The sequence below is a fragment of the Syngnathus leptorhynchus genome, chromosome 10, assembly GCF_054491065.1.
Source record: "Syngnathus leptorhynchus isolate UIUO chromosome 10, UIUO_Slep, whole genome shotgun sequence".
In the NCBI taxonomy this organism is placed as follows: domain Eukaryota; kingdom Metazoa; phylum Chordata; class Actinopteri; order Syngnathiformes; family Syngnathidae; genus Syngnathus; species Syngnathus leptorhynchus.
In genome coordinates this window covers 2,457,524-2,471,921 of record NC_141204.1, presented here as the reverse complement: position 1 = coordinate 2,471,921, position 14,398 = coordinate 2,457,524, and the positions used below count along the sequence as shown (strand labels likewise).

Sequence of the window (14,398 nt, the reverse complement as noted above, 5' to 3'; positions counted from 1 at the left end):
TAGTATTCACTCCATCAAGCACACTTGCATTCCATTCGAGGGAGCTTGTTTTAAACAAACAAACAAAAAAAAACTCCAATCCATGCCGCCGCATTGACTTTCACCTCTGAAATTGATCAGCTTTGTTTTGCTTGTCTTAATTTAATTGGCCAAAGCGTAAATATGCGTCAATGTCACAGAGGACTGGCGCCGCTTGTCAGGTCGGGCGCAGACATGCCTGCGGCACATTTAATAGGTCCTCTTCACCCCGTTTGGGAGTCTCGTGCCTCGTAACGAGGCAAGGAGGGACATTATCTTGATTAAAATCGATCCCTATTGGATTTACACTACGGGCTGCATTCTCACACTCGCCGCGTGCGGGCCAGCAAATGAAAACAAGCGACATGATATCAACGAATCAATCTAACACCATTTGCAGCAAATGAATTTACGATGTGTGTTGGATCATGTTAAAGTTGACTTGACAGCTTGTATTTCAAATTGAATGCAACTGCAAAATATGGATCAAATACAGATTCAACTCTGAAGCTCATTTTGGAATGTTTTGTTCATCAGTGTGTGGAGAATACAAACATTGGCCTTGGGCACAGGCAGTTTTTTTTTTTTTTTTTTTTAACTTCACTTCAGCATTCATCAACCCATTAAATAACTCTAACCAGCAAAACAATCACCAAGTCTAAAAGCATAACTTGGTGATTGTTTTGCGGGTTGACGTGACACGAGACCTCAGTTCAGTGAGCATCAACATGATTTGCTCTTTTGTTTTTGTGACACTATTTGTCATATTAAAATTCAGTTCTTTATTTTTTAGGGGGTATTTTTTCCATTTACCACTTATTTGTTATCTAACACATTTGGTTCCAGTGTGATTTATTTTTTTCTGAGAAAGCACAAAAAACATCACACCTGGTTGCTGTTCCTTGGTGGAGGTGGCAAAAACCGATGAAATTGCACAAAATTATACCGGCGATAATGGTACCGGAATTGCGAAGAAGGTGAGAGTAAATTCAAGGATGGGAGGGGAAGAAAATGAGTAAAGAAAAGGAGAGAAGACACAAAAGGGGAGGGGGGGGGCATCTCTCCCTTGATTCCCCCCCCCCCGCCCATGTCCCGCGCCTGTCTCACTCCAACCGGTCCTCCTCTTTGCTTTAGTCCCTCGCAGCTTCCACTTTGGACCGCAAGCATCTTCCCTTTCCTTCACTGTGCGCTTTTTTTTATTTTTAAGAACCATGGAGAGCGCATCAGGCAACCTTTCCGACGCGGATTACCGGAGCCAAATGGCCGCCTTTTACAACAATAGCGGCTTGTGCTCCAACGGCAGCGGGTGCGACGGGGAGCGCGACCCGGTCGGTGAAGCTGACTACAGCGACGCCAACCCGGTCATCATCGCCATCGTCATCACGGCGGTCTATTCCATCGTGTGTGTGGTGGGGCTAGTGGGCAACGTGCTGGTCATGTATATCATCGTCAGGTACGCACATGCACGCGCGCGCGCGTCACTTCCAACGCGTAAAGTGTGCGCTTCCTCTTGTTTGTTTGACGCTTGTGCGTAAAACCCATTGGGTGTTGCGCGCCGAATAGACGGGGAAGCATGTCGGCGTCCTCGCTACTGGTTCGAAGACACGCCGGCCACCGAAATTGCTCCAAATGCACATTTTAAAGTGGAAACTCTCCCTGTCGTCTGTATGACGTCACAGACTAAACTTCCGCTCAGCGAGTCAAAGTTTTAAATGACTTTAGCTTATTTTTTGCTATAATTATTCAGGGAGCATAAACATTTTGTATAGTCCACATCACGTGCTAGACCTCAGTTCAGGGAGTTATCATTTAGCGATAACACACATTTCCATGGCAAAGTCCCTCTTTTGGACTGGTAAGACAATTAGGGAGGTTCAGATGTTCCTTCAAACATGTTCAGCGCAGTTCGATTGCGAAACAGATCATTTCAGTGTCAATACAGTTTGACTGTGGAGATTCCACTGTATTATTTTAAATAGGATGTCATTTGAACGTTTATGACTTCATTAGCTGGGCTGTAAAGTTGGCAGACAGCTTTTCCCGCTATCATGAACACACTTCACCATGTGTGTCCACGCGCGCGCACACACACACACACACACACACACACACACACACACACACACACACACACACACACACACACACACACACACACACACACACACACACACACACACACACACACGGGTGTCTATTGGAATCAGCACCAACGCTTCTTTCATTATGGCGGTGGGCGAGTCAAGTGGCAGGTGGGCGGACCTGAGTGTGTTCCCACAACGCTTGAGTGATGGCCTCCTAAATGTCCTCCATCCTCATCCATCAGCTGCTTTGCTGAGCTTTGCAACAAGTCAGAAGCTTTACAAGCTCCTCTTCTTCATCTGGGTTTGCAAACATCCCTGCGCTCTCTTTATCTTCAAACGGCTCACCGCTTTGTTTGCTCTGCATCATGACGCCTCACTTAGCTGAAAAAGGTGAATGAAGAAGAAGAAGCATAGGGACTTATAAGTATATATGTTGTCCACAAACAACTTTGTAAAGTGCCCGCAGAACTTCGACATGCAGTTTAGTCATCAAAAAGGTTTCCCGACCATTAGCCCATTCGATAAATAAAGGATGTGTGCTAATGCGGGACACATCCTCCTTGTCTTTTTCTCTCACGCTCTTTCACAATCAGTGTTAGCAGCCATTTAGCTAATGGTGCATTGACAACATTTCCTTGAGATGGAAAAAAAAAAAAAAAAAAAAAAAGTGGTGGTCTCCATCCTCACTTTTATGCTATTGGTCTCGGATGCAATTTGACCAGAGTATATAGAAACGGAAGAGGGTGAGTAAGGCGTTCCCGTGGCAACCCCTCAGGTCATAAAGAGTAACGATTGCCTTCTCGCTCTTTATCTCCTCATACTTCCTCTCGCGCTCCTCCGCAAACTTCTTTGTGAGCATTGAGTAGATATAAAAAAAAAAAAAATAAAAAAATCTGATTTACCTATGTGCTAATTTGCAGTGGGGCTTGTTGTTACCACGGAAACAGCGGAAAGTATTTTGAAAGAGTGCAAAATTCTCGAGCTATTAGTGAAATAACATCGTGGAGTCATCACTGTCTCGTGCAAGTCTAAAACACGATGGCTAATGCCGTCATAATCCCCTTTGAAAGTTCCAAACGCACGATGGGAGTAAGAAATCGATGTCACTTCTCTTGAGAGTGGCCGATTAAACAAAAGCACAGCTGTTGGAAAAACATCGAAAGTGATGTTGTGTGGCGCGCTACATCATTGTCAAAGCTCCAATGGGAAGTGCCATTAAGTTGCTCATGTGACAAATTTTGTAGAATTTTGCATTCAATAAATGTTTCGATTTGTTGCTGTTATGATTGATTTGTGTGAGTTCTGCCTAGCAACAAGTGAAAAAAGCAGAAGCCAATCCGAATTAAATCAGTAATTCTGGAAATGAGTCAACCCAGAACTCTGGCACATGTTTGTGTAGAGTAACAAGCCTCATCTGCCCCACTCGTGTGCGTCATTCTCGTGAAGCGACCATAGGAGGTCAAGGTGCACAACCTTTAGCTGTTTTCTTCACGTGCACTTTGTTACCGTGGCAACAAGCACTCCCCAGCGATTTCTACTGGCAGCCAGCACTGGGCTGAATTGTCTCTCTGTGAATTTCTCAACGCAACAACATCAAGCTTCACTTTTTGAATACGTGACGACTGCGTAGCAAAACGCTCGGCAGCATTTCAGGCATTCGTAGCCAACCGTGACGGATAATGCCAATTCCTTTGATGGCCTCATAATTAGGGCTTGGCGTCAATGAGTGCTGGCCGGAAATGAGCTTTTGATAGATTTTGCTATGGTCTAGTGAAACCAAGCTTGAATTTTATAGCCAGCGTCATGCTGCAGGGCTGATTTTCTCTGGCTGGAACTGACAAAAGGAACTAGGTGTCAGTGTTAGCACTTCAGGCTTCAGCTAGGAAGCAAAAAAAACAAGCTTTTTTTGCAAAATTGCAAAAAAAATGCAAAAATGCATGTGATCAGGCGTAGCAACGTCGACTTCAGAAACATTGTTGTCCACACAAGGCGTCTTCACATATGTTATAAACGCTATACGCTAAAATATGCTAGCGTAGTGCTAATGGAACGGCAAATAGCTTTTCACAGCGTGGGGCACTCTCTAATTTGCTGACTTTTTGATTAGATTCCTCGGACCCGGGCGCATCTCGTCACTTAAGGGACATTTCTTCAAGTCGTGCTGCTCAATAACGAATTAAATAGAAACCTACACACGGTTGACTTGCGGCTCGCCGACCTCCTCGATCCATCACAGCCGCTCGGGATGCGCGGAAAGTGTTAGCGGCGGGGAGAAAAATATGATAACAGCAGCAGCAGCGGCAGCGGCAGCGCTCTTTCACACGCTGATGACAAACGATGTTTAGCTCGCCGCATAACAGCAGTACGCTAGATTAATGGTGCGCCGCCCCAAGATGTTGTGCTCAAGTGGCTTTGTGGGAATTACTCCATTATGGCAGGCGCGTCGAGGTCAATCAAAGGGACTTTATGTGAAGGTCCTCAAAGATCTGAAAGCTAAAGAGGTTATTGAAAAACTGAGTCTGTACTTGTTTGGTTTTTTTCATAGAATGTCATTATGGAGGATACAAAGAGATGTTTTTCCTCGCCATGATGTTTTTCAAATTCCCTTGTAAATCATCATTGCTTTGGCTGATTAATCTGCACGTGTATCTAATATTGTGACTGGTGCCGCGACATAAGCAACCCCCCCCCCCCTGTTGAGCCATTTCTTTTCGCAATATTGTGGCAATAATCGTAACGCCATCATTTGGCTCATTGTGCTCGTATTTTTCATCGCATCGCTACCCAGGAGTATTCATTTATTAACAATGTTTGTTATTGTGATTTTTGTCTGGCTTGTTAACAAATTCCTCCGAGCATTAATATCTTAGCTGTCAGGCTGGTCGGCGTCGAGACAAACAATAACAAAATATTCTGTCCATTCTAACCGCCGTCCTTAAATGATTTGCTCGTTCGCTTGAGCTGGCCTCTGCCCCCCCCCCCTGGCTAAAGAATTAATTTCACACTTGAGGACTTAATAACGAAGCGCCTTTCCTGAGTAAATAAGCCACGCTGGTCGTTCCAGCTGTGTGCCACTGTTAAGAGCCGCTGCTGTCTTGTGGCATTTTGCCCAAAAGATGCCACCCGTAAGATCAAAATATAAAAATGTATGGCGAGTGTGGGGACTTTATTTCATCCCCCCCACTCGTTTGTGTCTTTTTGGGTCAAGGCTCTCTTCAGTACCATCTGAATCAAGTGAATTTTGATACACGCAAGATTTTAAATGAAAATGTATCGACCCTTTGCTCAAAATCAATAGTGTTCTTGCTGGAAAAAGAATTCGTCAAAGTATTTCAGAACTTTGCTCATCTGGAATAGTGAGGCCCGTACTGGCATATAACAGAAACGTCCCTCCTGATTCGGCTCACCGTCCCCGGACCAATAAAGCCGGGAAATAACAAGCCTGGCAAGTGTTGCAGTTAATTAGAATTTAATGAACAAACGTCATCATGGACACTTGTTGAGAAGATTTGGGATGATTGAGAATATAAAACCAAGAAGAAGAAGAAGACGGCCATCCATCCATTCATGGCTCAGTTATGCTGCGTCAAATGAAACCATTTTTTAAGCAGTGAAGTGTTAAATTCGAAAGCTTTATCTTCCTTTCCCGCCTCTGAAATTTTTTCCCCTCTCTCAAGACCTTCAATTCTCTTGCTTTTCATCATTTTGCACAAAAATAATCCTGGAATGGAAAGAGGAACTGGAGTGCTTTTTAACCACATGCGATTTTAGTGCTCTCGCTATTTAAAAAAAAAAAAACCAAGATGAGATTTTTTGAGTGCACTTTCAAGCAGTATGAAAGAAAATTGTTTGAAAGAAAATTGTTTGGAAGGAAGGCCCATTAAAAAAACTGGTAATTCTGGCACATGGTAGTAACAACGCAGACTTTGATTTTCAATATTCTTTGCGGGCAGGTACACTAAAATGAAGACGGCCACCAACATCTACATCTTCAACCTGGCTCTGGCCGACGCGCTGGTCACCAGCACGCTACCCTTCCAGAGCGTCAACTACCTGATGGGCACGTGGCCCTTCGGCGACATCCTGTGCAAGATGGTCATGTCCATCGACTACTACAACATGTTCACGTCCATCTTTACGCTCACCACCATGAGCATCGACCGCTACGTGGCCGTGTGCCACCCGGTCAAGGCGCTAGACTTCCGAACGCCGCGCAACGCCAAGATCGTCAACGTGTGCAACTGGATCCTGTCGTCCGCCATCGGCCTGCCCGTCATGTTCATGGCCTCCACTGACGTCACTCGTGAGTCTGACTTGACTAAACGGCTCTCTAAAAACCCGTTTCTTAATCTTTTGAGGCGTTTTATTTTTCACCAAAGGATGGACGATTTATTTTCGTCTGTATATCTAGTTTGGGAATCTCAGCTACTTTTGACATCATTTGGATGGGTAAATGTTTCATAAAATTAGCTGTAACGTTAATCGAGTCAAAATAATAAATCAATTTCATTGTTAAAAAATGGTACAATTATTTTCCATTTCCAATTTTGCGGACCACCGGTTGACAATCCCTGCTTGAGCCTTTTGCTGCAGCAGAATCACGCTTGGCTAACTTGATTGGTCATTTTCTCTTCATTACTTTCTTTGTAAAGGTGACAATGCCAGCGACTCGTATAAATGAGTCACCGGGAAGCCTTTTGCTGGTTAATACTGCTCCTTACAAAAGCTCTTAAGCAACCCTTCCGAAATTTTCCTGACACTTTAATTCGCTTGAATTACATCAATGTGGGATGCAAGTAGCCTCCTCACTCTGGAGCTTATTCTTAATTACACCTCATTTATGTTACATCGTTGTCCATTTGATCCTTTCTACGTTACACGGCCTTGTTTTGGATTAGTCCTAAACAGCAAACCGACAGATGGGACAAACATGACGCCAAAACGACATGTCCTGCGATTTGAACTTTCTAGCCTCGAGCATCGTGGACTGCAAGCTGATCTTCCCGCACCCGTCGTGGTACTGGGACATCCTGCTCAAGATCTGCGTGTTCATCTTTGCCTTCATCATGCCCGTGCTCATCATCACCGTGTGCTACGGCCTGATGGTGCTGCGTCTCAAAAGCGTGCGCATGCTGTCCGGCTCGCAGGTGCTTTGGCCGCTCACTTGTTACAATGCAGGAGATCAACTCCTAAAATTCAAATCGCTGTCATTTGGTGGCAGGAGAAAGACCGGAACCTGCGTCGTATCACCCGGATGGTGCTGGTGGTGGTGGCCGTCTTCATCGTGTGCTGGACCCCCATCCACATCTTTGTCATCATTATCGCTCTGATCAACATCTCCAGCTCCACCTTGCAGACCGTCACCTGGCATTTTTGCATCGCCCTGGGCTACACCAACAGGTACCGGCCGCTAAACCCGCCAACGCCATGCCGCCATTTATGGACATCATTTATGTCACACACTTGCAGCAGTCTGAACCCGGTGCTTTACGGGTATCTGGATGAGAACTTCAAGCGCTGTTTCCGCGAGTTCTGCTCATCGGGCCCCTCGCTAATGGAGATGCAGAACTCCACCCGGGTGGGCGTGGTAGGACGCAAGGCCCCTCAGCGCGAGCCCAACACCGCACAGTCGGGAGACAGGTCCAATCAGCAGGTATGGTGGAGCTAGTCGGCTCCTCAAGTCCTATGTTGCTGTAGCAAAAATCGACTTTGCACTAAATTTCAAGCTAGCTCTGCACACAGCTAGCATTTGTTTTTGGAACTAACGCTGTTACTTGAAGGTGCTTTAAAGCGGCGGCCATTTTGTGTCTGTCGATAGGTATGACTAGCCGTGGAGGAGGAGTCCGTTGACTGCCGCTGTCGAGGCGGCGGCGCCAACGACGACCTCATCTCGGAAGTCACCCAAGTCACCACAGGGCTCTGATTACAAACGCACTCTAGCCAATACACACCTACACACAGACGGCGAGGCAAAACGTTACAAGTCGGCAAATGGCGCAGGACCAATTGGAAATCAAGTGTGTGTGTGCAGCATGGACAAAAAGATGCTGACGAGATTATTAGGATTATCATTATGATTGATAGCTCGTCAAAGTGAATATTTAGTACGAGCTCAATTGATTTTCATGGAGTTGCTGTACCTAATGTTATGACCCCGGGATGCTTTTTGGCACATCTTCTACCAATTTCTGCAGCAGCCGTCACATGCTTATTTTCCTGGCCGCTTGATGTTTGCACGGCGGCAGCTTCCGGGATTTGTTTCTTTTTTCTGTCACACACACACACACAAACTGACTTGTTTCCAACCTGTGCCTGGACTGAGACGACAGACGGGCCCTGGACATCGTCTCAGACTATAAAGGGGGTGTGTTACGATCTGTGTTTATGACGCCGCCACCGCCTCCCTGTTAATTTACACATTTTAACAGCACCGGCCTGGCGGCCATGTCGGAGGCTCACTTGATGTATTTTCAACACGGGAATGTTCTGCGCTATACGTATTGCTGCCGCTGTCGCTTTGGTGTCTGTCTTAGGTTTTCTTGTGTCGTCGCTTGCCTGGTTGACAAGAAAAATGAGGCTGGATAGATTTCTGTGTGAAACCGGATTTGGTAAAGCAGAAAAAAACTTTGTCTCTCTACAACTTCAAGCTACTCCCTTTCATGTCGACCATGCCTCGGAACCCTAACGCATTGGGAGGAATTGAAATGACTGTGCTATATCACCATTAGAAAGGACATCTTGCGACGGCAAACCAATGTGACTCTGTGGGGAAATAAATGTTTGCGACGTCGCACCGAAACTTAATGAAAGAACACCGCGGTGGCATCGTTAGATCATCTTACGCGACTCGATTGGATTTAAGGGCCGGGCGCCAGCTGGCTTTTTCACTGTCGTCGTAAAACTCGATATTCCGTGTGCCGCCATTTTATTTTCAATACAAAGATTGAGACACTGAGACCTAGCGTGGACTAAGATTTAGTCTAGAACGAAAGCGGATCGTCCTTCTACTGTATCATATTTATTCTGAAATGTTCTTCAAATTGTATATTGATAAAACACGCAGATAATATCAATAAATAATACATATTAATAATCTATAAGTATATGATTGTCCTTGCTGTTATTGTCCTGTTGTATATATTGTATAGATCCCTCTGGTGTTGTGTAAATGTGTATACATTTCAAATTACAATAAAAGTTTGTTGGACTTTGCTACTTTCTACAACCACAACAATTTGTTAGTAGACATTAAATTCACTTTTACAGGACATCTAATTTGGCATTGTATTGCAAGTATTTCCATAAATAAAAAAATCGAAATCAAATGAAGAGTAGAAAGTGCAAAGCAAATAAAAAATTTAAAATCCTTCAAACGGGTTATGGTTTATAACTAGGGTTTAATTCAACAAGAGGTTGGTTCATCTTCTGCTATTATCGTTTGCGATGTGATGACTTAATTCCGTGCATTATTATTTCCATGTCTGTTTTTCAGCATTTACGGGCAAATATATTTTCCAAGGTCCTTTAGCTATTAGTGTTCTCAAAATGGATTGGAACACACAAAGGAAGCAATTTTGGCTCATTTTTTAGTGCAACAAGAAATAAATGAGATTTTACATGGAATCTCTGCAGATAAATTGTGGTGCCCGGCTATAAGTGGATTTGCTGATGCCATAAATTCTGATTTAGAGACCTTTTTTAAATTGGAAAAAAAAAAAGTGGAGAATGTGTATTTTCGTTCAGAAAACACACCCAAAAGAAAACAAGCAGAGGTTTGCAGGGGAGCACATTGAAAAGTTCAATAGTGGACTTGTCGTGGCAGCGGATGGTCGAGGCTGTAAATGCGCCTCATCTGTCATGTTGTCACCTAAAGGGACATTTTTTAGCTTTGAGTTTGTCAAGCGGGACGATGGAAGGGGATTTTATTTCTTACACTGGCAAAAGCTGAGTTTCACGGCCAGACAGTATTGAAGACAATGTTGATAAGGGAAAATTGAATTGTGGTGAGAATTGATGGCAAAGATGAAATGTGAGAAGATAACTCGGCCAGAGCTGGGCGATACGATCTTGGAATCCAATCGTAGTTTATTTTCACTAAAATCCTTTTTTTTTTTTTTTTTATCAACCGCCTTCACCCATGGAATAAATGAGACCTTCTTCAAAAGATATACCAAACAATGGACTGCACACAATGACGAGAACGTATAGATCTGTCAGTACTCTGGCATCATTAAATATGACATATTTGCCCAAACAGCGAACGGAATGACACGCTCAGAAAGCCTTTGCGAATGTTTGTCCCTCCGCTCTTTTGGCAGAACTCTCCAGGCGCATGCCATCATTTCACACTCGCGCAGATTGCCTCCAAAAGTCATTAAAGTCATCGTGGTTGGGCTTTCACGCTTCCCTCTCTGATCTTCTGCTTGTAATTCTCCAAACATTTGTTGCGGTGGGCTTTATATTAGACAGAACTTGCCTTCTGGTTGTTATGAAGAAAGAAAATAAGTTTGTGGAGGAAGAATAATTTCCAGACAGAGAGAGATAGTCGATGAGTTGACCAGCTGGTAGCACAATAGCTTGCTAGCTAGATGTTAGCAAACTTACTCATTAAATAGTTTGGATTTATTATCGTCATTAAGCCGGTGGGTGCTAAAACTCCAAAAATCCTTTGAGTCACATTCACTTGCTCTCTATGGGATCATTGGGGTAAAGTCGCAACATAAACTCGATTGATTGCATTTCTTGACTGATTTTAGAGGGCCTATTTATTTATCCGAGCATTGGCAACGATCCTTCGTCTCTAAGTTATACGAATGAGGCTAAACAAGTGCAACACAATGAAAGGAAATGGAAAATGGGGACAGGGCTTCTGCACATGATTCATAATCATCATCATCACAAACACACACAAACACACACACACACACACACACACACACACACACACACACACACACACACACACACACACACACACACACACACAAAGGAAAAGAATAATATGATCTTGTTGCTTTGCTTTTACGTAGTTTTGGGAGGACATCAAGGGTTTGCGTTGCACCATGAATCATGATTGAATCTTTCCTCTCAATTTATGGGACTGAAACATCTGCTCCACAAATTGAAGTTCTTTTTGCCTGTAGCCACGTGGAAGACATGCCTCTCTCTTTCCATTTCTGTATCTAACGTCAATCTCGTAAAAGGTGTGGCTCCACCAATCGAGTGGCACGGCTTCAATATAAAAAAGCAATCAACTTGTTTCACAGTTTATCCTTTTTTTTTTTCTTCTCTCCACTATTTGTCCTTTTTCCACACAACATCTTCACAAAGAGCCAATCAATAATGACAAAGTCTGCATGTTCCGGGTGAGCTATTTCAACAACATGCGGCAGGCATCCAGACAGATTGCCACTTCGAATGACATTTGCTGGGGATGCATGTTGCTTTCCCTAAATCTCCTGCAGCGATGAGAACATTGTCTGTGACAATGAGAAGGTTTCAGAACCCTCCCGGAACTCCACAGGTGTCTTATTATTCCACTCCTTTCGCTGTATTGATCCTATCAGGAGTTGTAATGCCGCCAATCCCTCAGAAAGAAAGGGGGCAGAAGCAGTATCACGAACATACAGTCCTTTCCTAATTGTAATTTACAAAAACAATTTCTTTTGCTATCACGCAAGGAACAAACTCTCAAAACATTCACACATTTTGATAGAATCAATAGAACTCAGAGAGGAACACGGGTAGGAGAGGGTTGAAATCCCACATGACATCTTGGTGCAGCTGCAGCGTGACAGATACTGGATGCGGTTACCGTAGCGACAGCTTTAGCTTCTTTAGCTTTTTCACGATGTCAAGGTGCATTCACGAGTCAAAATAATAAAGCTGATTCTGACACTCACACTTGCATACAGTGACAGACACACATTTGAATGTGATTCATGTTTACAGCTATGGTTTGTCACTGTGTAATTTGAGGAAGATTCTGATGTACTGTAAGTGGCAAGACATTTAATGACTCTTTCAAAATGAAAAAGGCATGTTTCCTAATGCTTCGGTTATTTTACACAAGCCATATTTTTATAATTATTATTGTTATTATTTGTATTATTATTATACATAATATAATAATTATTATTATATTATTATCATCATCATCATTATTATATAACCTCACAATAACATTGAAAACGTTGACTGAAATTGGCTTTGAGACATATAAAAAAAATATCACTGTCACTTGTTTCGAGTCGGAACCAATTTTTGAGTGGACACTGCGGAAGTGTATAGACGGCTATCATTGGAAAGGAGTTGGCAACGTTAGCTTCACCAAGCAATATTTAAGTAAGTTTAACGCAAACAAAGAACTCTACTTCATAACACATTAATGATTGTTAGTTATAGCAGGTTCGCTATTGTTTGTTTCACTTGAAATCAGATACACTAGTTTAGCATGTTATCCTAATCCGTCCATTACTGCTTGTTTGCGTTGTTACTATTAGCATAGTTAGCTTTACTGCTACAAAAAAACACTATAGTTTGCGTTATGCTACTATTGGCATAGTTAGCTTTACTGCCACAATCGAAAGCTATAGTGGTTAGCCTCATTATTGCTCCAAATGTAATCTGCATTTCCCGAAAGTGCGCGTTATCTTACCTTTCTTTCCAGGATGACGGACCGCTACAACATCCACAGCCAGCTGGAGCACCTCCAGTCCAAATACATCGGCACCGGCCACGCCGACACCAGCAAGTGGGAATGGCTTGTAAACCAGCACCGAGACTCGCACTGCTCCTACATGGGCCACTTTGACCTTCTCAACTACTTCTCCGTGGCCGAGAACGAGAGCAAAGCCCGGGTCCGCTTCAACCTGATGGAGAAGATGCTTCAGCCATGCGGACCGCCAGCAGACAAGCCGGACGACGCCTGATTGGGGACACCTGACACATACAAAAGACGCTTGGACCCCCCCCTTTTTTTTTTTTCTTCTTTCTTTTTATAAACATGTTACTAGATTCGTTATAGTCCATGTTACGAGAATGTCTGTTGGTCTATTAAAAGTTTAGTTTTGCGTCTCTGCAGCATTGTCCTTTCAATTACATACTTATGAAGGAAAAATACTAACTTCATCATGCACACCCCATTGGGAAGACCTAAGAAACATCTCTCAAAGTGATGCACGTTTATTTAAATATGTAAATACATAATGAATAAGTCATTTATAGTTCTTCATATAGGGAAATACAAACCCCATGAAAGTGGCAAAACCTCATTGTCATTTATTTAACATCCAAATTCTGCTTTGAAACCCTAATTTGAATTAGAATATAGGTTTTGATGGTAGGTTTCAATCCTGGTTTAAGGGTTCGATTAATAGTATAATACTCCTGAGATGGATTTTTTTTTAAATGTAGATTTTGCCTCCTAATTCATATTCCACAAACAGCCATAATGTCCCATAGTGTGTTTTGAGGAGAAAAATGTCTTCAGGGACACGAAGAAGCCCGGCACTGCTGGCAAGTCAAGTGGTGCTCGTCTCCAAGTTTTTGATTGCACACACACACACATATGCGAGTGACTCATTGTTGTTGCTGTTGTACTGAGGCCACATCTCGCCCCCATCTTTCCGAGCAAGATGTGTCCTTGGCATGTGTCCTCGCCGGTGGCATGAGCCACATGCTCATCAATATCCACAAAAAATCATCATCTCTCTCAAAACGAATAACTGCCACACACTGTGAGACGTGTTGCGCTTGAGAGGAAATCATTTAGAGGTGAGCAGAGCGGGGCTCACCTTATTGCAAGGTAATTGGCCATGCAGGTGAGCTGCTGTGAGGAAACGCAAGCACAGTAGGAGATTATTACATCATCAGCCAGTCAGTAGCGTGCTTTATTTTCATTTGGCATACAAACGTGCACGCAATTCAGAACCCCAACTCAAAGAGTTCAAAGAATATATCAAAACCGAGTGTGGCTCAGACTTTTCAATAGTGTGTCCAATTGGACGTAACCGAGTAATAAACACCCCCCAATCTATGATTACGTAATTGCAAAAAAAAAAAAAGCGCTCAGCCGATGCAGTCATCTTTGCCACCCACTGCCTCGCAATCTGCTCCCCCCCCCCCCCCATTGTTGTTATGCTTTCCCTTCTTGAAGTATTGGCCGCTAATGCGAAGACCGGGCCGACCTGCCAATAGCGAAAATCTGCGTATAATTGACGCCCATTACAAATGCATTTAAAAAACATACACTGCCAGCCCCGGCTTGACCTTTATACATCTGTCAATGGCAGTGA

The 14,398-nt window shown here is 43.5% G+C and overlaps 3 protein-coding genes across 10 annotated transcripts in view; 2 read left to right on the top strand and 1 right to left on the bottom strand.

The window, feature by feature from the left end:
• rgs17 (regulator of G protein signaling 17) overlaps positions 1 to 13,055 on the bottom strand; it is a 30,549-nt gene extending 17,494 nt beyond the window's left edge. For 6 of the 8 annotated variants that reach the window (XM_085922712.1, XM_085922719.1, XM_085922714.1 and 3 more), the window contains exon 1: positions 12,760 to 13,054. The gene's annotated coding sequence lies outside the window, so the exon portion shown is untranslated. Of the gene's footprint in view, positions 1 to 2,280; positions 2,484 to 12,759 lie in introns of all 8 variants that reach the window. The other 2 variants (XM_085922713.1, XR_015067457.1) reach the window with 2 other exon arrangements.
• On the top strand, positions 1,230 to 8,066 carry oprm1 (opioid receptor, mu 1). The gene is made up of 6 exons (XM_085922711.1): positions 1,230 to 1,471; positions 6,056 to 6,405; positions 7,074 to 7,249; positions 7,324 to 7,502; positions 7,572 to 7,755; positions 7,921 to 8,066. Exons 1-6 carry the CDS (start codon positions 1,230 to 1,232, stop codon positions 7,924 to 7,926), a joined length of 1,137 nt encoding a protein of 378 aa, XP_085778837.1. The 3' UTR covers positions 7,927 to 8,066.
• On the top strand, positions 12,332 to 13,184 carry sf3b5 (splicing factor 3b, subunit 5). Its single transcript, XM_085922720.1, has 2 exons — positions 12,332 to 12,446; positions 12,772 to 13,184. The coding sequence occupies exon 2, from the start codon at positions 12,773 to 12,775 to the stop codon at positions 13,031 to 13,033; it is 261 nt and encodes an 86-aa protein (XP_085778846.1). The 5' UTR covers positions 12,332 to 12,446; position 12,772; the 3' UTR covers positions 13,034 to 13,184.
• The last annotated feature ends 1,214 nt before the right edge of the window (positions 13,185 to 14,398 follow it).

Excerpts from the sequence above, each read along its gene's own strand:
- oprm1 (XM_085922711.1), top strand. The coding sequence starts at position 1,230 with ATGGAGAGCGCATCAGGCAACCTTTCCGACGCGGATTACCGGAGCCAA. Across the intron at positions 6,406-7,073 it reads GGCCTCCACTGACGTCACTC|CCTCGAGCATCGTGGACTGC; the intron begins GTGAGTCTGACT and ends TGAACTTTCTAG. Across the intron at positions 7,250-7,323 it reads GCATGCTGTCCGGCTCGCAG|GAGAAAGACCGGAACCTGCG; the intron begins GTGCTTTGGCCG and ends ATTTGGTGGCAG.
- sf3b5 (XM_085922720.1), top strand. The coding sequence starts at position 12,773 with ATGACGGACCGCTACAACATCCACAGCCAGCTGGAGCACCTCCAGTCC.